This window comes from Sphaerodactylus townsendi, linkage group LG04 (genome assembly GCF_021028975.2).
Source record: "Sphaerodactylus townsendi isolate TG3544 linkage group LG04, MPM_Stown_v2.3, whole genome shotgun sequence".
Lineage (NCBI taxonomy): Eukaryota > Metazoa > Chordata > Lepidosauria > Squamata > Sphaerodactylidae > Sphaerodactylus > Sphaerodactylus townsendi.
The window spans coordinates 5,481,895-5,506,035 of record NC_059428.1 but is presented as its reverse complement, the minus strand read 5'-3'; the positions used below and the strand labels follow the sequence as shown (position 1 = coordinate 5,506,035).

The following is a 24,141-nucleotide window of genomic DNA, read 5'->3' as shown; positions in this document are numbered from 1 at the left end:
AGATGCGAGGAGGTAATCCCGCCCTCTGAACTCAGCTCCAGAGACACGAGTCAGCTGCTGTGCGGAGTAACAGAGGAGTCGAGCTCAGTGTAATCGATTCTCCGGGACATCAATGTCGAACCCTAGTTAGCCTCTTGCCAGCGGAGGGGCCCACTGTTGAAAGCTTGGGACAGAAATATGGTGACTGTCACCAGCTGAAATAATTCAGTGTATATTGTTTTATTTCAGACTTTTTTCTAATTGGGGCTTGAATTAATCAGTTCATCATCTACCCCAGAGCTCCATAACCTCTTTGGGCCCATGTGGAATTCTTGGCATGGCATAGTGGGTGTTGCTACAAAATGGCCACCAAAAATGGCTGCCACAGGAGGCGGAGCCAGCCGCAAAATGGCTGCCGCAGCTTAACTTCAGTCACACAGTGCAGATCCTTGTGGAGTGGCCACTGCTGCCGAAGCAACATTTTAAAAATATGCACAGCTAATCAAATCTCCAGCAGCCAATCAGAAGCCTTGCTGGGCAAAAGACCCACCCGGCTCCACCCTCTTCCTAAAAACACTTGGGGGGCACTATGTGGGGGGGGGGGGCTGGTCTACCTGCTCAAAATAAAACTGAGTTTGATGGAACAGTCCAGCAGATTCTATTTTGCCCAGTAAAAACGCCTGGATTACAAAGTCAAAGTTGAGCCATTTCTACGCCTTGATGCATCTGCATCAAAACAGTTTTCTGAGAATAAAACGTTGCTCGTTTTTAACTCGTAACGGTGTGCCATCTTGGAGAAAGCATTCCTCCAGTACGATAAAGGGAGAGGGAAATTTTTCTAAAATGCCGCTTTCCCCCTGCTGTTTTAAAATTACAAATTATTTACTTTTGTTTCACAAAAACATGTTGCCTAATTCAATGGGGAAAGAAGAGTTTCAATTTATATTCCACCTTTTTCTCCTGTAAGGAGTCTCAAAGCGGCTTACAAGCTCCTTTCCCTTCCTCTCCCCACAACAGACACCTTGTGAGGCAGGTGGGGCTGAGAGAGTTCGGAGAGAACTGTGACTAGCCCAAGGTCACCCAGCAGGCTTCATGTGTAGGAGCGGGGAAACAAACCCAGTTTATCAAATAAGACTCCGCTGCTCAGGGAGGCCCCTTCCGCACATGCAGAATAATGCACTTTCAAACCACTTTCAACTTTGCAGCTGGATTTGACTGTGCGGAATAGTAAAATCCACTTGCAAACAATTGTGAAAGTGGATTGAAAGTGCATTATTCTGCATGTGCGGAAGGGGCCTATGATAGTAACCTGTTGTGTCCTGATTTTTATGAATGTTGTATAATAATATTTCATTAAAGGCTCTTTTTTTAAAAAAAGGACTTCGCGTGCTTCAATAGGGTCTTTTGAATCTCATCTCTGGAATATAACAACTTTATTCAAGTGTAGTTAAGAAGCCGGAGTCCACCACAGTAACAAAAGGAACCCGAAATAGCTTCAGAGAAACCTGGATCGTATTCAGGGATGAAGTTTTCAAGTGAGCATCTTTCAGGAGGAAGATAAAGGGCAGAAGCAGAGGCAAGAGACAGGAGGAAAGTCGCTACCCCCCCCCCCCCGCCCCACCGCCCACGGCCTGGCGTTATCTATCCTTGTAGCAATGGGGTTTTTTGTTCTTTTAAAAAAGAAGAAGAAATCACCAAGACGGGGAAGGCGGCCAAGACGAGCCTCCTGTTCTCTATAATGGTCCTTTTCCGGGAATGGCATTTAGAGAGAATGGATTCTTAGGCCGATGGGACGCTCCGGATGAAAACTTTAATGTGTACACCAGAGCATGGACAATGCGGTATCGAGGAAAAGTCATTCCTCGAAACCGTTTCCAAGTGTCACTTTCTCCTCCGTGGCATTCTCATAGAATGAACTTCCCACAATCAGAGTCCACTGGAGGAATTGAAACGTGGTCATAAAACATCAGGTTGGGGGGAGTCAAAGAAGGGGAGAGTGCCATTTGCCATCAGGCAATGTATTGGGGGGGGGGGGGGCCAGTTTGTTGTCTTGATTTAAACAGATGTAAGATGCTCGTTTAAAAGTCAGGACCGAATCTGGACTTCATTTAGGAGGCCAGGTTGCCAGCTCTGAGTCTGGAAATTACAGGAGATTTGGGGAAGGGAGGGGCCTCTTTAGAAGAAGAGTTTGGATTTATATCCCCCCTTTCTCTCCTGCAGGAGACTCAAAGGGGCTTACAATCTCCTTGCCCTTCCCCCCTCACAACAAACACCCTGTGAGGTGGGTGTGGCTGAGAGAGCTCCGAGAAGCTGTGACTAGCCCAAGGTCACCCAGCTGGTGTGTGTGGGAGTGTACAGGCTAATCTGAATTCCCCAGATAAGCCTCCACAGCTCAGGCGGCAGAGCGGGGAATCAAACCCGGTTCCTCCAGATTAGATACACGAGCTCTTAACCTCCTACGCCACTGCTGCACAATAGTATAAATCTCACCCTCCAAAACAGTTTGCTTTCTCCAGGGGAGCTGATTTCCATAATCTGGAAGTCGCTTGTAATCCTGGGAGATCTCAAGGCCATGCCTGGAAGATGGCAACCCTCCATTTAAGAATTGCAATTCTAAGAGCAGTGGACTCTAATCTGGAGAACTGGGTTTGATTTCCCACTCCTCCGCATGAAGCCTGCTGGGTGCCCTTGGGCCTGCCCCAGTTTTCTCTGAACTCTCTCAACCCCACCTTCCTCACAATGCGTAGCTAAAGTTTTGCAAGGCATGAAGGCAGTGGTGGGATTCAGCCGGTTCGCTGTTGTGGTGTCTGTTGTTGGGGAAAGGAAGGGAGAAAGGAGTTTGTAAGCCCCTTTGAGATGCTTCACAGGAGAGAAAGGCGGTTTATAAATCCAAACTCTTCTTCTCTTCTGTTTTCCTGAGACTAGCACCCACTGAATAAAGTGGAAGTTTGTTTAGAGTCAGCTTGAGTAAGATTACTCTGTCGGCGTCTGACCCTGTCCGAGTGTTGTCGGGGGCTAAGTCTTGCCACAGTAGGGATGACTTAGTAAGGGTGCATTTAGGACTGCCAATGTCCAGAACCACTTCCTTCAAGGAAATAATTATGGTTGCCGACTGTCTGGAGAAGAAAAATTCCTCTCTTTTTTAACAAATACCTTATGGTATGTTTTTCACCAGGTGATATTATTTACCTTCATCAGTGGTGGGATCCAAAAATTTTAGTAACAGGGTCCCATGGTGGTGGGATTCAAACTGTGGTGTAGCGCCAATGGGGCTGGGCGGGGCACGACGGGGGTGTGGCCGGGCATTCCGGGGCGGGGCTGTGGCCAGGACGCAGCCGCTGCGCCGGTCCTTGGGCGGGAAACGAATGCACGCAGGCGCAGGCTGCCACGCACACCGGTGCACCTCCTGCTAGACTGCTTCAAGTTCTGCGCGCTACTGCTGAGAGGAGGGGTGTAACTAAGGCAAAAATCACGTGGCAAAATCACCCATTAGTCGCCCCCTCTCGGCACACACAAATAATTAGTAACCTACTCTCGGGAACCTGTGAGAACCTGCTGGATCCCACCTCTGACCTTCATGCAGTGGTGGGATTCTATTAATTTATCTAACGGTTCACTCCCCGCTCCGTTCCCCCCCTCCACATCCCCCCCCCCCCATGCCACTCGCCCTCGCTGCCCACTTACCTGGCTGCTGCCGAGGAATGTGACTGGCTGGGGATGGGGGTGGGGGGAGGTGAGGGAAGGTGTCAGGTGCAGCTTGGCCTGGAAGGTCAAGCGAGATGGCTTTCCAAGCCCCGGAGTGGTCTGGTGCCTTCCTGCCAGGCTGCTCCTCCAGGGCTTGGAAAGCCCCCTCGCCGTTCGCTGTTCATTCTCGGGTGGAGTTTCACGTTAGCTACCGGTTCGCTGAACCGCTATGGAACCGCTGAATCCCACCACTGGGGTGGTGGGTTCAACCCGGTTAGCTACCGGTTATTTGGGCCGTTAGCGGGCTCGGCTGAATCCCACCACTGCCTTCATGCCTTGCAAAACGCCAGCTGGGTGACCTTGGGCTAGTCACAGCTTCTCGGAGCTCTCTCAGCCCCACCCACCTCACAGGGTGTTTGTTGTGAGGGGGGAAGGGCAAGGAGATTGTAAGCCCCTTTGAGTCTCCTACAGGAGAGAAAGGGGGGGATATAAATCCAAACTCTTCTTCTTCTTCTTCTTCTTCTTCTTCTTCTTCTTCTTCTTCTTCTTCTTCTTCTTCTTCTATGTATTTGTACTCATTAAAGCTCAGTATTTTGTTTCTTCATTTGTGTTGTTGATAACCCTTCCTCGCTTGGGATTCAAGGAGGATTAAAAGGCACCCCGTTAAATAGCTTATGCCTGCAATTCTGGACAGTTGTTATTAAAGAGTTTTAGATAACCCCGATCTCTGACATTTGGGGGTGGTTGACTTTGCCCCCTGAGGTTCAGCGCTCCAAACCATCTTTGGTTTCTGTTGGGGAACTATCACCTATCTAGGGTTGCCAATACAACTTGAAAAAATACCAAAAAAAATATTTTTGACATTGTGACTTACAGTCAGAAATCCAACAGGTAAATGTAATATAATTTCAGGGTCCAATCTTACTCATGAGGGAATCTGCATACTCTTGTACTCCATATCTAACCTTAAAGAAAAAATGCAAGAAAAATAAAAAAAATGACTAATGAGCTATAGTCAGAAATTCAACAGGTGAGCGTGTTCCAATGTTAGTATCCAACTCCGGTCCTGAAGTCCCACCTGGAGGCTGACATCCCTGTACCTGTTATCTCACCACCTGCATTCAGGCTGAGCTAGGGTGTGGTTTAGCAACATCAGGTAGAAGGCTGCGAGTTCCAGTCTCTGCTCGCCTATGAACTAGGGTGGCTTCTGAGAATTCTGTTTGATCTTCTTCTCTGTGGCAGGTCATTAAGTTGTTTTACACTAGCATGAAAATTATGATACAGCTCTGGTTTGAGAAATACCTGGAGATTTAAGAAATGGAAGATGAGGTGGTTAAGTCTGTAATGATTAAATGGTCTAGAAATGTTGGCCGTAATGTTCAGATGGAACAGCAGGAGAGATTGTGAAAAAATGGCTTAACATTTGCAGCATGTTATAATCTGAAGGAGAAATATTATGAGATGATGTACAGATGGTGTTTAACACCCCAAAACTGGCAAAGATGCATAAAGATGAACTTAAGGAATTTTAAAAGATTCTGAAGATAAAAGTTTAAAAATCTGAGGTTTTCTGTTGGGAATCATGAGAGATTATTTTACTAAGCAATATGGAACTTTGTTTATGTATATGACAACTTCAGCAAGAATTTTACATGTCCAAAAATGGAAAGATAGTAAGATACCAACAAAAGAAGACTGGATTCTGAAAAGTTAGGAATATTCAGAAATGGCGAAGTTGACGGCATTGTTAAGAGACAATAGTTTGAACTTTTTGTTTTTTAGAAAACTGGAAACCTTTTGCGGAATATCTTTTGAAAACCTATTCAGATAGAGAAGTAGTCAATCAATCAAGCCTTTATTGGCTTGATAATAAACAATAAAAATAAATACAGCAAGAGAAAAATTTGTAAAAACATGGATACACAGAACAAAGAATAAAATGTTAAGTAAAAAATATACCGCTGGCTTTTGATAACTTCCAAAAGGAAGTCTGCCACTGTTACACAGAAAGAAGGATCTGGATTATCCAGCAAATAAAGTAATCTAAATAAATCAGGGAGATCAGTTGAAAATAAAGGAAGTTTGGGACAATATAATAATTGGTGGGCCAAAGTTTCGACTGAGCCAACATTACACAGGCACAATCTATTAGACTTTTCTTGATTGTTGAGAAGTAGTGGCAGGGTTTGAAATCCAAAGAAAACAGTAGATTGTAACCACCAGAATACATTTATGAAACAATGATTGAATTATTGTCCTAATGGAATATGCATGAACCTAGAGGTCACTTCTAATCAAAGAGGAGATAGCTGGAAGTCAATGTATGATGTGTAGGGGGTTGTGGGTTTTTTTGTGTTTGTATCTTTTGCTGATAAAATAAAAATTATATTTTAAAAAAAGAGATGGGGGGTGGGACCTGGGGAGGGAAGGGAAGGGACCCCAGCGGGGTGTAATGTCTCAAAGTTAATCCTGAAAAGGAGCCTGGTGATCAATTGCAATTTTGGGACAAACTAGCAGTTGGCAAATCTAAGGCTTCTTCCGCACATGCAGAATAATGCACATCAATCCACTTTCACAACTGCTCGCAAGCGGATTTTGCTCTTCCGCACAGTAAAATCCAGCTGCTAAGTGCATTGAAAGTGGATTCTGCATGTGCGGAAGGGGCCTAATTATGAATATAAGAGACATATTCTGAACCAGAGGTGTTCCTCCCATTGGGCAAAGTGGGCAGTTGCCCAGGGCACCCCCTTGTGGGGGGTGCAAAAACTGCAGGTTCATTTCTGGGATTTTTTGTATTTTCTGTGTTTTTCCGGGCTGTTTCGGGAGACTCTCCTAATGCTATAACCCAGGTTTGGTGAGGTTTGGTTCAGGGAGTCCAAAGTTATGGACTCCCAAAGGGGGTGCCCCATCTCCCATTGTTTCCAATGGGAGCTAATAGGAGATGGGTCTACACTTTTGAGGGTCTATAACAGGGGTAGGGAACCTGCGGCTCTCCAGATGTTCAGGAACTACAATTCCCATCAGCCTCTGTCAGCATGGCCAATTGGCCATGCTGGTAGGGGCTGATGGGAATTGTAGTTCCTGAACATCTGGAGAGCCGCAGGTTCCCTACCCCTGGTCTATAACTTTTGACCCCTTGAATCAAACCTGGGTGGTATCATTAGGAGAGTCTCCTAAAGATACCCTGAAAGATATGCCACTGGGCGTGAAGGCCAAGGGGGGTCAAGCGCTGCACTCAGGCATCGCCTGAGGGGCATCAAACTCAGGTTTTGCCCAGGGCTCCAGTTTGCCTAGTTACGCCACTGTTCTGAACACTTAAAAAAAACCCAGTGCATTATGCTAAGCTTTGGATGGTTATGTTCATGATCCTAAAAACTGAAACCTGATTGTGGGGGTGGGGGGAGAGAATCAAATTAAAACTGAGATTTCAAAGACAGTTTAATATAGACAGGCCTGCTATCTGAGACACATATCTACATATATGTTTGTTTCATTCATACATGGCATTTTTAGGTGTCTGCTTAAAATTTTTAAAGGAAAACTTTTGTACAAACCATCCTTAGAGATGCAAAATTTTGCAGCCAGTAAGGAAATGATTCTTTGTTTTCGCTCAGGACGGCCACCAAATGCATTTCTTCATACATCATTAAGCATGTTGATATAACAGTTCAGCTTATATGGCTTTAAGGCAATTCAATAATGTTTTTCTCCCAATCAATGATTTTTTAAATTCATTGGCTAAATTGATCCTCCATGTTAAGAGGCAGTGTACCTTGAATATTGCTTCTTGGCTTTGTGCCCTTGTGGCTTGAGCATTGGGACAAAATTGAATGTTGGACTTAATTGACTTTTGGTCCGATCCAGCAGAGCTCCGGATATCCTGATGATATCTTCAGTTGAATTAAGAAAGGATCCCGAACATTTGTTGATATTTTTTTCTTGTACAGCAGAATCGAGCAACCATTCGTAGCTAAACAGCCAAACAATGTCAAAATTGCATTTGCATTTATTTACTTATATCCCACTTTTCTCCCCATAGTTGGGACTCAGAGCAACTTAGGACATATTTCAGCTCTGGCAGGAATTTTATAATCTAGATACAATTCCCATCAGCCCCTGCCAGCATGGCCAATTGGCTGATGGGAATTGTAGTGCATAACATCTGGAGTGCCAAAGGTTTGCCACCACGGGACTAGGCTGAGACGCTGCGAAGGGCCCAAGATTATTCAGTAAACTTTCATGGTAGAAGTGGGGATTCGAACCCAGGTCACCCAGGGTACTAGTCAGCCACTCTATCTACTTCTACACCACACAGATTCAGAATTTAGAGCAAGAGATCAACCAAGATCCGGGAGTCTTAGTAGACCACAAACTGAACATGAGTCAGGAGTGTGATGCGGCAGCCACGAAATCCAATGCAATTCTGGGCTGCATCAATAGGAGTCTAGTGATCCTTAGAGGATCTTCTGAAGATGCCAGCCACAGATGCAGGCAAAAATACTACTACTGGAACACGGCCATACGGCCTGGAAAACCCACAACACCCCATCCAGAAATTCTTCCAGCTCCAATGTTGCCAAATCCAGGTGGGAAATTCCTGGAGATCTCAGGAGGGAGACTGGAAAGGGTGGGATTTGGGGAGGGGACATACCTCACCGAGGTATAATGCCATAAAGTCCCACCTTCTATCTTCTCCAGGGGAAGACAGTCAGTCATCCGGAGATCATTGACAATTTCAGGAGATTTGAAAGCCTCAGCTGGAGGTTGGTAACCAACCAAAGTCTGCACCTGGTGGCTTAACCGGCTGAATGGCAGCCTGTAAGCCACTAGGCGGCCGGTTAACCTATGAGGTGCAGACAGACCTTTGGTGATTACTGACTTCAGGTGCACCTACCCCAATTGAGTTAACAAGATGGCGGACTCACCTGGAGGTTGGCGTCCCCGCCCCATCCAAAAAACCTCTTGACATCCTCAGAGAGGGCTTCGCCGTCAGCTTGCAATCAGTCTTGCTGGAAAGCGGTGCCCCCCCCCCCCCCGCACCTGCCCCGACACCTCCCTTTCTAATATCTCTGCAAGTGAAAAGAATAACGATCAAAACCTCTAGGGAGACGTGAGATCTGATCTTTCCATATATCTCTCCCTCTCCCTCCCCTCCCCCTCCTCTTTTTCTCAGCCAAACACACACATTTTTCAAGGAAGAAAATAAAGCTAGGATAAAGACCAAAATCTCACCATATGTCGAGCGCTAAGCGGAAACATGCGACCCAGCTCGAGAGCACGGCTGTAATTCAAGCCATACGTCTTGTCTGTCTCTTTGACTCACAAAGTTTTATCGAGAACGGGGTGTTGGGGGGGGGCTCGGGAGGGGGAAATCAGAATTCGCTCAGATTCATAAACCACCCTTTTTTTATCTCGCTCTTTTTTTATGCCGATCGCCAACACTTCGGCGCTGCTATCTTCGCATCGCCTACCTAGGTTTCGGGTTATTGTCAGAAGACATCCTGTTGTTGTTTTTTTAAAAAGCAAACGATTTTCTTCTCTCAAAGTCCATTTTTATTTTCTCTCCACCCACCCCCGCCTTCTTCTTCCAAAGGTAGTGTCGGCAGCTACAGAGGAACGACGATGAAGCATCAATTTTCGGTGGCGTTCTTCCTGGCTTTCGTCTTGCAGACCGGAACCTGCAATGGAATCAAATGGCTGTAAGTCCATATCCACACGCCGCATCTTTTTTCGCAGTTTTTCATGTTATTGGGCCCAAATTTGTGGGAGGAGAGCCAGACTTTTAATTTGCGGCGCACTTTTCACGCATTTTCGTTCGCAGAACCGACGGGATGTGAGCAGTGGTGGGATCCAAAAATTTTAGTAACAGGTTCCCATGGTGGTGGGATTCAAACTGTGGCGCAACGCCAATGGGGCTGGGTGGGACACGACAGGTGCGGGCGGCATTCCTGGGCGGGTTGTGGTAAGTGACGCAGCCGGGCGCCGTCCTGGATGGGAAACGGCGGCGTACGCGCGAGGCTGCCACGCGACGCCGGCAAAGTGCACCTCCTGCTAGGATCGCTTTGCCCTGGCATCGCTGTTGCTGAGAGGAGGGGCGTGAACTGGGCGCAAAATCACGCGGGCAAAATCACCTTATTAGTAACCCTCGGCACACACACAAATAATTAGGTAACCTACTCTCGAACTCAGGAGAACCTGCTGGATCCCACCTCTGGATGTGAGACCAGGGATGAAGACCCAAACCGTAAAGGGGGCAAACCAAACAGATTTGTTTGTCTGGACGATCCCTGCATCAAATGGGCTAAGTCTTGAGGTGACTTTAGACTTCTGTGATGGAAATGTCAGATAGAGCAGTTTGCTGTGTACAAAAGTCAGAAGGTATGGATTGGAGTCCTGTTTCTGGAGGATAGGGCGTACCCCTCTCCTTTCTGGGATGTGTTGCCCCGCAATATTTCCCTTAACCTGGGATTTTCAAAAATCGCCAAACTGGCAATTCTTTTCAAATATCCCGGGGTGACCCTGCGACTGTGCAAACTCCACAGGAGCAGAACCAGTTTATTTTTCCCACCTTACTGCTCTGAGTCGACCAATCAAGAGGGATGCGCTTGCGGTCTAAATACAAAAGACCCGGGCTCTTGCGGAACAAACTGGAGTAACACCTCCTGGTCCTAACTCGGCTCCTGGAAAGAAACGGGCTACGCAGAGGGAGAAACCTGGGGGGTTTCTCCACTCTAAAAATAATGTGGAGACTTACCGGTTTCGTCTGCTGCAGGACCTTTTCGGCGCGGGGTCATGTTCCCCACCGCAGCTTCCGGCCTTTCCTAAATGACTGTTGAGAATGCAGCAGTTGTTGCGGCAGTGACTTCAATGCATCCGCTCAGGGGTGTCCTGATTGGCTGCTGGCAAGTTTAGGATTTTTCCACCGCTGATGATGGATTCGTTCATCAGGCATGGCGAGTAAAGCTGTGATGCGGCGGAGTTTTGTTGGGCTAACTGAGGAAATCCTCGACTATTTCAGGACACATCTTGTCAACATCTTGTGTCCACAAATAGTCGAGGATTCGTCCAGTGGAAAATTTAAAACAATTCCCGCCAAGAGTCATAACGCCATGCCCTGATTGACGGGAGGGTCCACGCCATCAGGGCGGAAAAGGAAACCGCAACCACCTCGCCTTCCCCACTGCCCCGCCGCCTGCTAAGGTTATCCAAAAGGCTCTCTGGCTCAAAAAAGAGGAGCTTCAATGGCTGCCAGCCGAGGGGGCTAAGAGGGCAGAATCGGGCGGGTTGTGTTGTTGCCTTGCAGTGGGAGAGTGCCACTGACCCCGCGCCACTGGCAAGGTTAGCGCGCAACAAAAGGTGAGTGGGGAAAGGGCCCTGGATAAAATAGTCCCAGGTTTAAAAAAAATCCCTACCCATGACTGTCAGGAGCTGAATTCTCCACCCCGCCCCCCCATGTCCTATAACTTTGGACACCCCCCCCCCCACTCTGCCTCACCTTCAGTATGAGAATTACCACATAATTTCCCTCTATCCCCAGTTCTTACTTTTTTAAAAAAAATTGCCTCGTCTGCTGCAGCCATAAGCTTGCAAATGAGTGGGCAGACCAATTCTCCGGAGTCGAAGGAAAGCTGAACGGAACATCTGCCTTGGCTGGAAAGAAGCAGAGAGCTTGTTATGGTTTTCTGTCGTAATCTTGTCCCTCATGTTAAGCCAGCAGTCTGGAGGAAAAATATCCTCTCTCCTCGGACTTCTGTGCCGCTGCGGCTTTCGGTGTGGCTGTTTGCTTTGCAGTGGAGTGCCTCCAACCTGACCAATCTGAACTGCCATTTTGAGTTGACCAACTGCCACTTCCTTTTTGTTCCCTGCAACCTCACTCTGGGGAGATTGCCGGCCATCTTTTTTTGTGTTTGTGTGCTGCCAGATAATTCATCGCGAGGAGCAAATAAACCATGGTACTTACAAATCTTTGCCGGACCTCCGTTGTGAATTAAAAACAAAAACGAAACAACCCAACAGATCCCGGCTGGAAGAGCTATTATATGGGCGAGGAAAGGCAGGGAGCAACTGGAAATCCCAAATCAAGAGTAACGCTTCCTGACTTACTTCATGCTGACTTACAGCAGTGGCGTAGGAGGTTAAGAGCTCGTGCATCTAATCTGGAGGAACCGGGTTTGATTCCCAGCTCTGCCGCCTGAGCTTCGTGGAGGCTATCTGGGGAATTCGGATTGTAGCCTGTGCACTCCCACACAAATTGTGCTGGGTGACCTTGGCCAGTCACAGCCTGGAGTTTCCTCTCAGCCCCACCACAGGTGTTTGTTGTGAGGAGGGAAGGCAAGGAGATTGTCAGCCCCTTTGAGTCTCCCTGCAGGAGAGAAAGGGGAACTCTTCTTCTTCTTCTTCTCTTCTGCTTTGCCCACTTTGGGAACTGTGGAGCTCTGATCTGAGAACGCATGTCTTCTGAAGAGGGGTAAAATGATTCATAATTGAGAATCTAGCCCAAAGGGAAGGTGTGCTCCACAAAAGACAAACCAAAAGTGCACAAAAGACCTTCAGTAGAGGCCTAACAGTAGCTTTGGTTCCCCACTCCTCCACCTGAGTGGCAGAGGCTGATCTGGTGAACCAGATGTGTTTCTGCACTCCTACATTCCAGCTGGGTGACCTTGGGCTAGTCACAGTCCTTTGGAACTCTCTCAGCTCCGAACCTACCTCACGAGGCGTCTGTTGTGGGGAGAGGAAGGGAAAGGAGCTCGTAAGCCACCTTGAGTCTCCGTACAGGAGAGGAAGGTGGGGTGTAAATCCAAACTCTTCTTCCTCTTCTTCTTCTAGATGAACTTTTCATGAACATCACCTGGCAAAATGACGTCCTGTTAAACCTCCATTAAAGATGCAGTTAGGGTTGCTGGCAACCCTAACTGCCGCCTCTGCCACAAACTGGATCAAAGCAACTGGACACGTGCCCTCTCTGAGTCTCAATGGTCCCTGCAGAAAGGGAATGATGGCTCTGGCCTACCTTACAAGGGTGTCGTAAGAAATGTCATCAGACAAAGCAGACTGTAAATGCTGCATGTTGTTACATCAATGCAAAGGGATATTCTTGAGCATTGGTAACACAAGCTTGGGTTGCCAGTCTCCTGGCGAGGCCTGGGTAAAACCACTGATCTCCATACTGCAGAGATCAGGGGGAAAACGGCTGCTGTAGGGGGTGAACTGTATGGCAACTGTGGTACAGCCCATTTTAATGGTTGCCCTAAAGGGGGCAGCGGAGAGCAAATTTGCTCTGCCCCCAAATTCAGCCTGTTTATGTAAACACAGTTAAGATCTGTGGTTTAAGCCTGGAGAGAGGACATCGCCTGAAAAATAGGTCTGTGTTTCAAAAAAATGTGTGTCAAAGAGTCTAGTGCAGAGTTATAAAACCACGGGGAGTACAAACAGAGGGAGAAATTGTCAGGACAGTGTTCCTGCCCCGCAAGCAAAACCGTCCCATCTGTTTTATCATCTGCTTTTGTCATCTGTTTAAACGCCTGCCCTTTTCCGATAATGTTCAAGGCCCAGCTAGCTCTGTTCGAAAGGGACCATCTCTTGTTCCAGAACATACCGCTTAAATGGCTGCTCATTCTTCCAAACGCGGGCTCGGGAGATGGAGTTTGTCGCGACAACATTGCATGTGGTATTTAAATTGCCCTTTCAGTGCCTGAATTTCCAAAATTGTGGCCACCCTTTGCAACTAACATCCATGCAAATGTATCAAAGAAAGGACGCGGGCACCAGGAGAAAGACAAAATCAGTGAATCAGCGGTGTACCATTGTCTCTGTCTTGTGTTCGATAGCCGAGATCTTGTTTGTTATCTTATGAATTTTTCAGCCTTCCCTGACCTATAAAACCAAGAAAAAGAGGTTATGGGAGGGAGTGCCAATAGCATCTGATGGTGCGAAATAAACAATTTTGAGTTTGGGGAAGAGAAAGAGCTGTAGGGAGACTCCATACAGTGGACTATCAGTCTCGCCAGCATAGCCAATTGGCCATGCTGGCAGGGGCTGATGGGAATTGTAGTCCACAACATCTGGAGTGCCAAAGGTTCGCCACCACTGCAATATGTATTGCACTTGAAAGTTGTTTGATTCTTTGATGTGCATCTTTTGCAAGCAGGCTCGTTTGTGGGGCGGGACCTGTGTGAAGTCCCGCCCCCCGGCAGGTCCCTCCCCCCAAAAAACGGGTTATGTAGCATCCTGCACCTGTTATATTTGCCCTGTGCAGAATTGGCCGTTGATAGATAAGAGTTTTTTGGAAGCTGAAGGCTGATGCAGAAGAACTCATCGCTCCCTCTTCCCGTTTCCACTTTAAACCACCATTGGGTCGATTCCGCACTTGCGTTATCGACCTAAGTTCAAGCTGCGTTCGACCTAAGTGCTCCGCACAACTACTGGGATCGACGTGGTTTTGTTCCAGCTTCGCCCCGTGTAAGGGTCAAATTTCCAACTCCAGTTGGCAACTACTACTTTTTCAGGGAACCCCGCTCGAACTCAGCTCGAATCTCTGGTGCCAGGAGTCCCCCATTCAGCCAATCACAGCTGAGTGTTTCGGGCATGCGTGCAGCTGGCCAATCAAAAAACACCACCTTCGTCCCTCCATTCCTGTGGTAATTTTTTTATAACGTGTGTGGGGATAGACGGAACATGGCCGTAGAACAGTAGCCAATCAGAACGGAGCGGCAAAGAGGCACAGGATGATTCCACCCTCCGAGCTGGGATCAAGCTGGTTGCAGTGGGGAACAACAATGGCTTCGACCTAGGTTAGTACCCTTCTCAGGGAACTGGGTCGAACCTATTTTACTCGTGTGCGGAATCGCCCTTGGAGATCCTGACGTCAATGTGGCAAAGTTCTCATCTGCTAAATTTCTGTGTTGGGCTAAGACGAAGGGAGACTGCAGATGGATAACTGACTATTTCTGGCAGGAAAGGGCCCAGAGGAACCCCCTTCCGCACATGCAGAATAATGCACTTTCAATCCACTTTCACAATTGTTTGCAAGTGGATGTTGCTATTCCGCACAGAAAAATCCAGCTGCAAAGTGCATTGGAAGTGGATTGAAAGTGCATTATTCTGCAGGTGCGGAAGGGGCCTGGAGTGATGTCTTGCATGTTACAACACCCCGGAGGGACTTGCTTCAGTTCCGCAGGGCCTGTAAGACAGAAATGTTGCACCGGGCTTTTGGTTGAGGTAGCTGTGGTTTTTTCAACTTGATGGCCTCTCTATGGCTACCAATCTTGATCCTCCTTGATCTCAGATTGCAAATGCCTTAGCAGACCAGGTGCTCAGGAGCAGCAGCAGCAGCAGCAGCAGAAGGCCCTTGCTTTCACCTCCTGCACGTGAGCTCCCAAAGGCACCTGGTGGGCCACTGCAAGTAGCAGAGTGCTGGACTAGATGGACTCTGGTCTCATCCAGCAGGCTAGTTGTTATGTTCTTAATCTGCCCCCTCCCCCATTTGCTGTACATTTACATTATCACTGGAGTGGGAGGTGTTATGTAATTCATATTGGGGGCTTTTCGTCAGTACTCTATTAGTTTAAGTTGTTTGCCAACATCGTTGAAAATATTGACAGCTATGCTTTAATGTTTATTTTGTTTGCTATTGTTGTTTTGATTGGATGCCGAATGGTTTTGGGTAGTGTTTTAACTATGTATGTTAACCACTCCGAGTCCGGCCTTTTGCTGGGTAAAGGTGCGGCGTCAGACCTACAAAAAAATACAAACATAACATAAATTAGAGGCTCGGGGACAGCTGGGTTTCAATCCCCACTCTGCTATGAATTTGAGTGCTATGAATTTCTTCTGGCAGTGCTGGCAGAGGATGATGGGAACTAGAGGGCCGCGAGTTTGACACCTATGCTCCAAAGCATCCATTTTCTCTAGAGGGACAGGCCTATGTAGTGTGAAGATCAAGTGGAATTCTGGGAGATCTCCAGGCCCCACCTGGGAGTTGGCTAGCCTAGTCTGACCCCTGTCTGTTTAGCTAGTAATTTTGCCAAAAACACATACTCTCCAGCTCAGTGGAATGGCTGTAATCCCAGTAAAACATGGCTGCAGTTTCTCCCCCGTTCTGTCTTTAGAGAAGATCTGGGGAATGTCTTTTTTAAAATATGAAGACAGTGCATATTACACACCTGTAGTAGAATTCCTCTGACTTCAGTTCTCTTCCTTTTGAGAAGGTCACACCTGTTGCATGAGTACCCAGAAAGCAGGTCCTTCTGGTCGATCAAAAAGCATGATTCATTTTCTGGTCAAGGGTCTTGTTTGTTCTTCCGAACAGCTGTTCTCTTTGAAGCTGGGGATAAAACACCTGCTTATCTGAGCCAGAGCTTTATATTTTAGTCACCGAACTCCAAAACAAGTCTAAATTACTTAGAGGAACTGACATGATCAAAATGCGTGCAGTTGAATAGTGAAAAAAGCAGAAGAGGGATTTTAGACTGGGGTAGGCAGCCTGCGCCTGCGTGCATTCATTTCCCGCCCAAGGACTGGCGCAGCGGCTGCGCCCTTGCCACAGCCCAGGAATGCCCCGCCCTGGAATGCCTGGACACGCCCCCGTCGTGCCCAGCCCAGCCCCACTGGTGCTACGCCACAGTTTGAATCCCACCACCATGGGAACCTGTTACTAAAATTTTTGGATCCCACCACTGGGCTAGGGTTGACAGATTCAGGCTGGGAATCCCCTGGAGATTTAGGGATGGAGCCTAGAGAAGGCAGGGGGACCTCAGTGGGTTATAATGTTATACAGCCCACCCTCAAAACCATATTCTGGGGGACTGATCCCTCTAGTTTGGAGAGTTGAGATTCCAGGGGCTCCTTAGCTCCCTAGAAGAAGAAGAGTTTGGATGTATGCCCCCTCTTTCTCTCCTGTAATGAGACTCAAAGGGCTTAAAATCTCCTTTCCCTCTCCTGTCCCCCCCACAACAAGCTCCCTGTGAGGTGGGTGGGATTGAGAGAGCCCCAAATGACTGTGACTAGGCCAAGGTCACCCAGCAAGAATGTGTTGGACGGCACAAGCTAATCTAGTTCCCCAGATAAGCCTCCACAGCTCAAGTGGCAGAGCGGGGAATCAAACCCGGTTCTCCAGATTAGAGTGCACTTGCCCTTAACCACTATGCTGCTGCTGCTCATTGAGGGTGAGGAAGAAATGTGTATGCAGGGGGAAAAGATTATCTGGGAAGAAACAAGAAAAAAATGAAAATTTCAGACCCCTAGTTACCCCATATATCTCTCTCCAACTCATTTTCATTTTGAATTCAGGTATGAAACAGCTGTTTTTCTGCGATTGTTCTTTTTCTCCCTTACGCCAACCCCCCGAGAGTGCCCTTCTCTGGCTAAAAAGGAAGTATTAAAAATAATCTTAAATAACACTAACAATTAATCTCCAGGGCTCACAAGGGTATCTTGAACTTGCGTGAACTTTGTGCCTGCAGTCTGAAAAGCACTTTCACTGGAGTAGTCCCCATTGAATAACATGGGATTTTCTTCTGAGTAGACTCAGTCCCAGGTTGTGTCCATAATTGTTTTATTTATTTATTCTGTTTGCTTAATTTACAGCCTGCTTTTGGGGACTCCAGGCAGCTTATATTATCCTCCTCCTCTTCCATTTTATTTGATTATTTTAATTTTTTCAATTTATATCCTGCCCTATTCCCGCAGGGCTCGGGGTGGATCACAACATAAATCATACAATCCTTAAGACATTAAAAATATAAAAATATAAATTATTCAAATATAAATATTTTATCCTCACAACAACCCTTTGAGGTAGGTCAGGTTGTGAGTGTGGGAGTCACCCAAGGCCACCCAACTAACTTTCAGGGAAGAGTGGGGATTTGAACCTGAACGCACCCAGGGATCCCTCAGCGATCTGAATTCGTTTCCCACCTCCAGGAAATTGGCTATCCAGATTTTTAATAAAATTGTTGCAGTGTCTGTTTCTGTTTTACATCAGTTCCACAGAAGCACACTCTGATCCAATATGAGATTAAAGAGCCTACAGATATTTTTTGTTGTTGTTATGGCCAGTTTAACACACAGTGTGTAGAGAAGAGTGTGAAGTGTGTGCACCACATGCGATTCTTGATGCTTGGTATTGAGTGTACAGTTTCCTGTTTTCACCAGGAGTCTAAGCTGGCTACCTAAAGTAGCGTGTTCTGATAACAAGCTGTTTTAATTCTCTTTGATAAACAGCCCGCTGTGAAATCGGTGACCGGGTGGACAACGCGCGGTGTCGTCGTTAGGAGCAGGTGGTCTCTAACCTGGAGAACTGGGTTTGATTCCCCACTCCTCCACATGAGCGGCGCACTCTTATCTGGGGAACTAGATTTGTGCCCCCATTCCTACATCCCTACTGGGTGACCTTAGGCTAGTCACAGTTCTCTCTCTCGGCCCCACCTACCTCACAAGGTGTCTGCTGTGGGAAAAGGGAGGGAGTCCAGGGCGGGGTTGAGGGCGCTTGGAGGCAGCAGGAGTCCTGCTGCCTCGTCGTATTTGCGTGCCTCGGACGGGGTCAAGGCACACGAAAACCAACGAGACAGCAGGACTTCCTGGTCAGTGGGGGGCCAATTTTGCACCCCCCACGTGAGCAGAAGAGTAGCGCCCAGGGACAAGGGGTACCCCTGTCCCTAGGCAGATACGCCACTGCCTGAAAGCAACTTCCTTCAGGACTGAACTCAGGTTGAGCGCAGAGCTTGGACTGCAATCCGGAAATTTCTGCTCTGCACCAGGGGGCTCCGTACCCCCTTACGGGGATGTAATTTGCTCCCTTGGATGGAAAGATGCAAACTACTGTGTGGTCCCTGTATATTTCTCCCAGTGGGGCAAATATGAGCTCTAGTAGGTGGGGAGAGAGGAAGCATTTGTGGTCAGTAAAAAAATGACATAAGGGAAAAAACTTAAAACTCCTTCCCCCCCATGTTATAGTTTTGGTCCAAAATGGGGCCGTCTGGTGCTGCTATTTAAACAGGAAGACCAGCATAAGTCTCCAGCGGAGGGTGTTTTGGGCTCTTGTTGCATGAGGACTTATCGTCCTCAGAAACGAGTCCAACTGAAAATTGTGGGCTTCCATCCAGTTCAACCTGGATTGGACCTTCTTTTCGGTTTCTTGCCGAGGGGGTCTGTCGGGGAAGGCTGAAGAAGCTATCTGAATGATGGCGAACAAGGACGACCACTAGGGGGAGCACTCCACAACTCCGCACCTCCTAATGCAGTGATGGCGAACCTTTTCGAGACGGAGTGCCCAAAGTGCAACCCAAAACCCACTTATTTATCGCCAAGTGCCAGCACGGCAATTTAACCTGAATACTGAGGTTTTATTTTATTTATTATTTTATTTTATTAGATTTTTATACCGCCCCATCCCCGGAGGGCTCTGGGCGGTGTACAACATTTAAAAATAGTATAATTAATAACATTTAAAAGCAGCGATCCAAGTTTAGATATAAATTAAATTAAATTAAAATCCAAGATGTAAGGTGGCGTCCAGCATTTCAACAGTATAAAATCCCTCCCTCCCCACGATGAAGGGAGGCATGGCGAGTCACAGTGATGGAGTCGTGGCCCGGGTGTTAAGGGCCACAGACGGGGCACTATTAGCGGCTGGGTCCTCCAAAGGCCCGGCGGAACAGCTCCGTCTTACAGGCCCCGCGGAACTCCTTAAGGTCCCGCAGGGCCCGGACAGCTGGAGGGAGAGCGTTCCACCAGGCCGGGGCCAGGGCTGTAAAAGTCCTGGCCCGCGTGGAGGCCAGCCGCATCGCCGAGGGGCCAGGGACCACCAATAAGTTGGCCTCCGCCGATCGGAGAGGCCGCCTAGGGACATATGGGGTGATGCGGTCTCGAAGATACGATGGTCCCAGGCCGTGAATGGCCTTAAAGGTCAACACCAACACCTTGAAGATGATCCGGAACTCTACTGGAAGCCAATGCAGCTGCCGCAGCACAGGCTGGATGTGTTCCCGAAGGGTGCTGCCTGTAAGCAGACGTGCTGCTGCATGGTGAACCAGTTTTAAACGCCGGATCAGACGCAAGGGAAGGCCCGCGTAGAGCGAGTTACAATAGTCAAGTCTGGAAATGACCGTTGCATGGATCACTGAGGCTAGGTCCGCTCTGGAGAGGAAGGGCGCCAGCCGCCGGGCCTGGCGGAGGTGGAAGAAGGCAGCCCGGGTTGTATAGGCCACCTGGGTCTCCATTGTGAGAGACAAATCCAGGTGGACCCCCAGGCTGCGGACGGAGGGGGTCGGTGTCAATGTGACCCCCTCCCACACCGGCGGCTGGAAAGTCCCTCCCCCCCCCTCACGACCAAGCCAGAGGATCTCCGTCTTCGAGGGGTTCAGTTTTAACCTGCTCTGCCGCAACCAACCAGCAACCGCCTCCAAACAATGCTGGAGAGCCACAGGGGCGGCGGCTGCTCCCCCCTCCATCAACAGAATGAGCTGTGTGTCATCAGCGTACTGATGGCAAATCAGCCCAAAACTCCGTACCAGCTGAGCAAGAGGTCGCATATAGATGTTAAATAACAGCGGGGACAATAATGCCCCCTGGGGTACACCGCATTGAAGCGGGTACTTCCGGGAGGCCTGGTCCCCGCACCTCACTTGCTGAGTCCGGCCCCGGAGAAACGAGGTTATCCACTGAAGGACAGTGCCCCGCACTCCGGAGGCGGCCAGGCGGTGGGCCAAAAGGTCGTGGTCGACCACATCAAACGCTGCGGTGAGATCTAACAACACCAGCAGCGCCGATCCGCCCTGGTCAAGCTGGATACGGAGTGTGTCTGTGACGGCGACGAGAACAGTCTCCGTCCCATGCCCAGCACGGAAGCTGGACTGGAAGGGGTCGAAAGCCGATGCGTCATCCAGAAAACCTTGAAGCTGCTCCAACACCACTCTCTCAATTACCTTCCCCAGAAACGAAAGATTCGAGACGGGGCGGTAATTGGCCAGATCTCCTGGATCTAACGGTGGTCTTTTTAAGAGTGGGTGGACCACTGCCTCCTTCAACCCATCCGGGAAGGTTCCTTGCTCAAGAGAACCATTGATGATACTCAACAGATGGGGTCGTAGCTCCGCCCGGCAGGTTTTCACAAGCCAAGACGGGCACGTTTAGAAAAAACGGTTGGCTCAAGAGGCATGCGTTACTCGGGAGTAAGCTTGGTGGTAGTCTGTGGCTTTGCTTTGAAGCAACCATGCAACTCTTCCAACGGGTGAATCATGACTCTAGAAGGGTTTACTCAGAAGCAAGCCCCATTGCCAGCAACCGAGCTTACTCCCAGGTAAAGGATCGCGCTTTAGTTCTTCGCATGAAAATCAGTGGGTTTTAACAGTGCTTAACAGGGTTATCTACACTGCTTCCCCAAAACGAGGTCTTAGCTTTAATGCTAATAATCGAGCCCAGCGGCCCAGGCCAGTCTAAATGAGTGGGGAGGGGGGACTCTGTTTGTGCATGCCCACAGAGAGGGCTCTGAGTGCCACCTCTGGCACCTGTGCCATAAGTTCGCCACCACTGTCCTAATGTCACCAAGAAGAGAAATCCAGAGGGGCGCCCTGGCTAGTAAACGCGAAGTAGGTGATGCAAAATTGTAAATCTGCAAAACACCAAACGGGTGTCCCAGACTGGCCCAATTTTGTCAGAGCTTGGGTGCTAAGCAGAGTCCGCCCTGGCTAGTACTTGGATGGAAAAGCACCCCCAAAAGTCTGGAGTCACCTCACCATGCAGAGGAAGGCAATGTAAAACCACACCTGTATGCCTTTTGCCCTGACCTGCATGGCCCAGGTTGACCTGATCTCCTCAGACCAGGTATGGATTAGTATGAGATGGGAGACCACAGGAAGTGTGCTGAGGAAGGCAATGTGCGCTCACACCTGTAGCACCTTTGACTGCATGGTGGGTTGACCTGATCCTCAGATCTCAGGAGCCTCAGCCTGGACCAGTATTGAGATGGGAGACCACTGAGAGTCCTGCTCTGAGAGGCAATAATGGCTCACCTGTATGCCTTTTGCCCCTGACCTGCATGGCCCCAGGTTGACCTGATCTCCCTCAGATCTCAGAATGGCCTTGGTTGAAGTATTAGATGGGGAGACCACCGAGGAAGTCCAACATTGCTATGCAGAGAGGCAATGAAAAGCCTCTACCTGTATGCCCCTTTTACCCTGACCTGCATGGCCCAGGTTGACCGATCTCCTCAGATCTCAGGAGCTAAGCTGGTTTAGAGTATTGAGATGGGAGACCACAGGAAGTCCAACATTTGCTGCCGAGGGCGTAATGTAAAACCACACCTGTGCCTGCCCCTGGCCTGCATGGCCGGTTGACTGTCCTCCTCAGATCTCTAGGAGCTAAGCTGGTTAGTATTGAGATGAGTTCGAGGAAGTCTACTGTGCATGCAGAGAGGAAGGCAATGTAAAACCACACACTTACCTTATGCCTTTTGCCTGACCTGCATGGCCCCAGGTGTGCCCTGAGCTCCGCAGATCTCAGGCGCTAAGCTGGTTAGTATCGGGATGGGAGACCACCGAGGAAGTCCAACATTGCTATGCAGAGGAAGGCAATGTAAAAGGCTCCACCTTCACTGTCATGCCTACCCCAGCCTGCGCCTGTAGGTTGAAGCCTGATCTCCTCTCAGATCTGGGAGCTAAGCTGGTTAGTATTGAGATGGGAGACCACGAGGAAGTCCAACATTGCTATGCAGAGGGGCATTGTGTAAAACCACACCTGTGTGCCTTTTGCCTACAGCCTGCATATTTGGAGTTGACACAGTCTCCTCAGATCAGGAGCCTTCATGGTGAGTATTGAGATGGGAGACCACCTGAGGAAGTCAACATTGCTGTACAGAGAAGGCAATGTCTTTCCACACCTGTATGCCTTTTGCCCTGACCTGCATGGCCCAGGTTGACCTGATCTCCTCAGATCTCAGGAGCTAAGCTGGTTAGTATTGAAATGTGACCTCACCGAGGAAGTCCAACATTGCTATGCAGAGGAAGGCAATGTAAAACCACACCTGTATGCCTTTTGCCCTGACCTGCATGGCCCAGGTTGACCTGATCTCCTCAGATCCCAGGAGCTAAGCTGGTTAGTATTGAGGATGGAGACCGCAGGAAGTCCAACATTGCTATGCAAGTGTCTCGGCCCACCTGTGCCTTTTGCCCTGACCTGCATGGCCAGGTTGACCTGATCTCCTCAGATCTCAGAATGGCTAGTTGAAGTATTGAGATGGGGAACCACCGAGGGGGGTCAACATTGCTATGCAGAGGAAGGCAATGTAAAACTCTACCTGTATGCCTTTTGCCTGACCTGCCATGGCCCAGGTTGACTGATCTCACTCAGATCTCCAGGGCTAAGCTGGTTGAAGTGTGTGAGATGGGAGACCACAGGAAGTCCAACATTGCTTGCAGAGGACGGCAATGTAAAACCACACCTGTATGCCTTTTGCCCTGACCTGCATGGCCCAGGTTGACCTGATCTCCTCAGATCCCAGGAGCTAAGCTGGTTAGTATTGAATGGGAAGCCACCGAGAAGTCCAACATTGCTATGCAGAGGGAAGGCAATGTAGAAGCTCACACCTGTGCCTTTGCCCTGGCCTGCATGGCCCAGGTTGACCTGATCTCCTCAGATCTCCAGGAGCTAAGCTGGTTAGTATTGAGATGGGAGACCACGAGGGAAGTCCAACATTGCTACATGCAGGGAGGCAATGTAAGCTCCACACCCTGTATGCCTTTTGCCCTGACCTGCATGGCCCAGGTTGACCTGATCTCCTCAGATCTCAGAATTCAACTGGTTAGTATTGAGATGGGAGACCACCGAGGAGATCCAATTGCTATGCAGGAAGGCAATGTAAAACCACACCCTATGCGCGCCCTGACCTGCATGGCCAAGGTTGACCTGATCACTATAGTCTCAGGAGCTAAGCTGGTTAGTGAGATGGGAGACCACCAGGAAGTCCAACATTGCTATGCAGAGGGACAGCCATGCAAAACCACCTGTATGCCTTTTGCCCCTGACCTGCATGGCCCAGGTTGACTGAATCTCTCAGATCTCAGGAGCTAAGCACTGGTTAGTATTGAGATGGGAGACCACCTGATCCAACATTGCTATGCAGAGGGAGGCAATAATAAACTCCACCTGTATGCCTTTTGCTGACCTGCATGTGGTTGACCTGATCCTCAGATCTCAGGAGGCTAAGCTGGTTAGTATTAAGATGCCAGGAGACCACCCGAGGAAATTAACATTGCTATGCAGAGGCAATGTAAAACTCACACCTGTATGCCTTTGCCCTGACCTGCATGGCCCAGGTTGACCTGATCCCTCAGATCTCCAGGAGCTAAGCTGGTTAGTGAGATGGGAGACCACCGAGGAAGTCCAACATTGCTATGCAGAGGAAGGCAATAAGAAGCTCCACCTATGCCTTTTGCCTTTGTGCCATGGCCCAGGTTGACCTGATCTCCTCAGATCCCAGGAGCT

The 24,141-nt window shown here is 48.7% G+C and overlaps 1 protein-coding gene across 1 annotated transcript in view; it reads left to right on the top strand.

Annotated features, from left to right (window-relative positions):
• WNT11 (Wnt family member 11) overlaps window positions 1-24,141 on the top strand; it is a 72,772-nt gene that overhangs the window by 10,789 nt on the left and 37,842 nt on the right. The window contains 1 exon segment of the mRNA XM_048495084.1: window positions 9,261-9,362. Within this exon segment, the coding sequence (XP_048351041.1) occupies window positions 9,286-9,362 (77 nt within the window). The 5' untranslated portion in view covers window positions 9,261-9,285.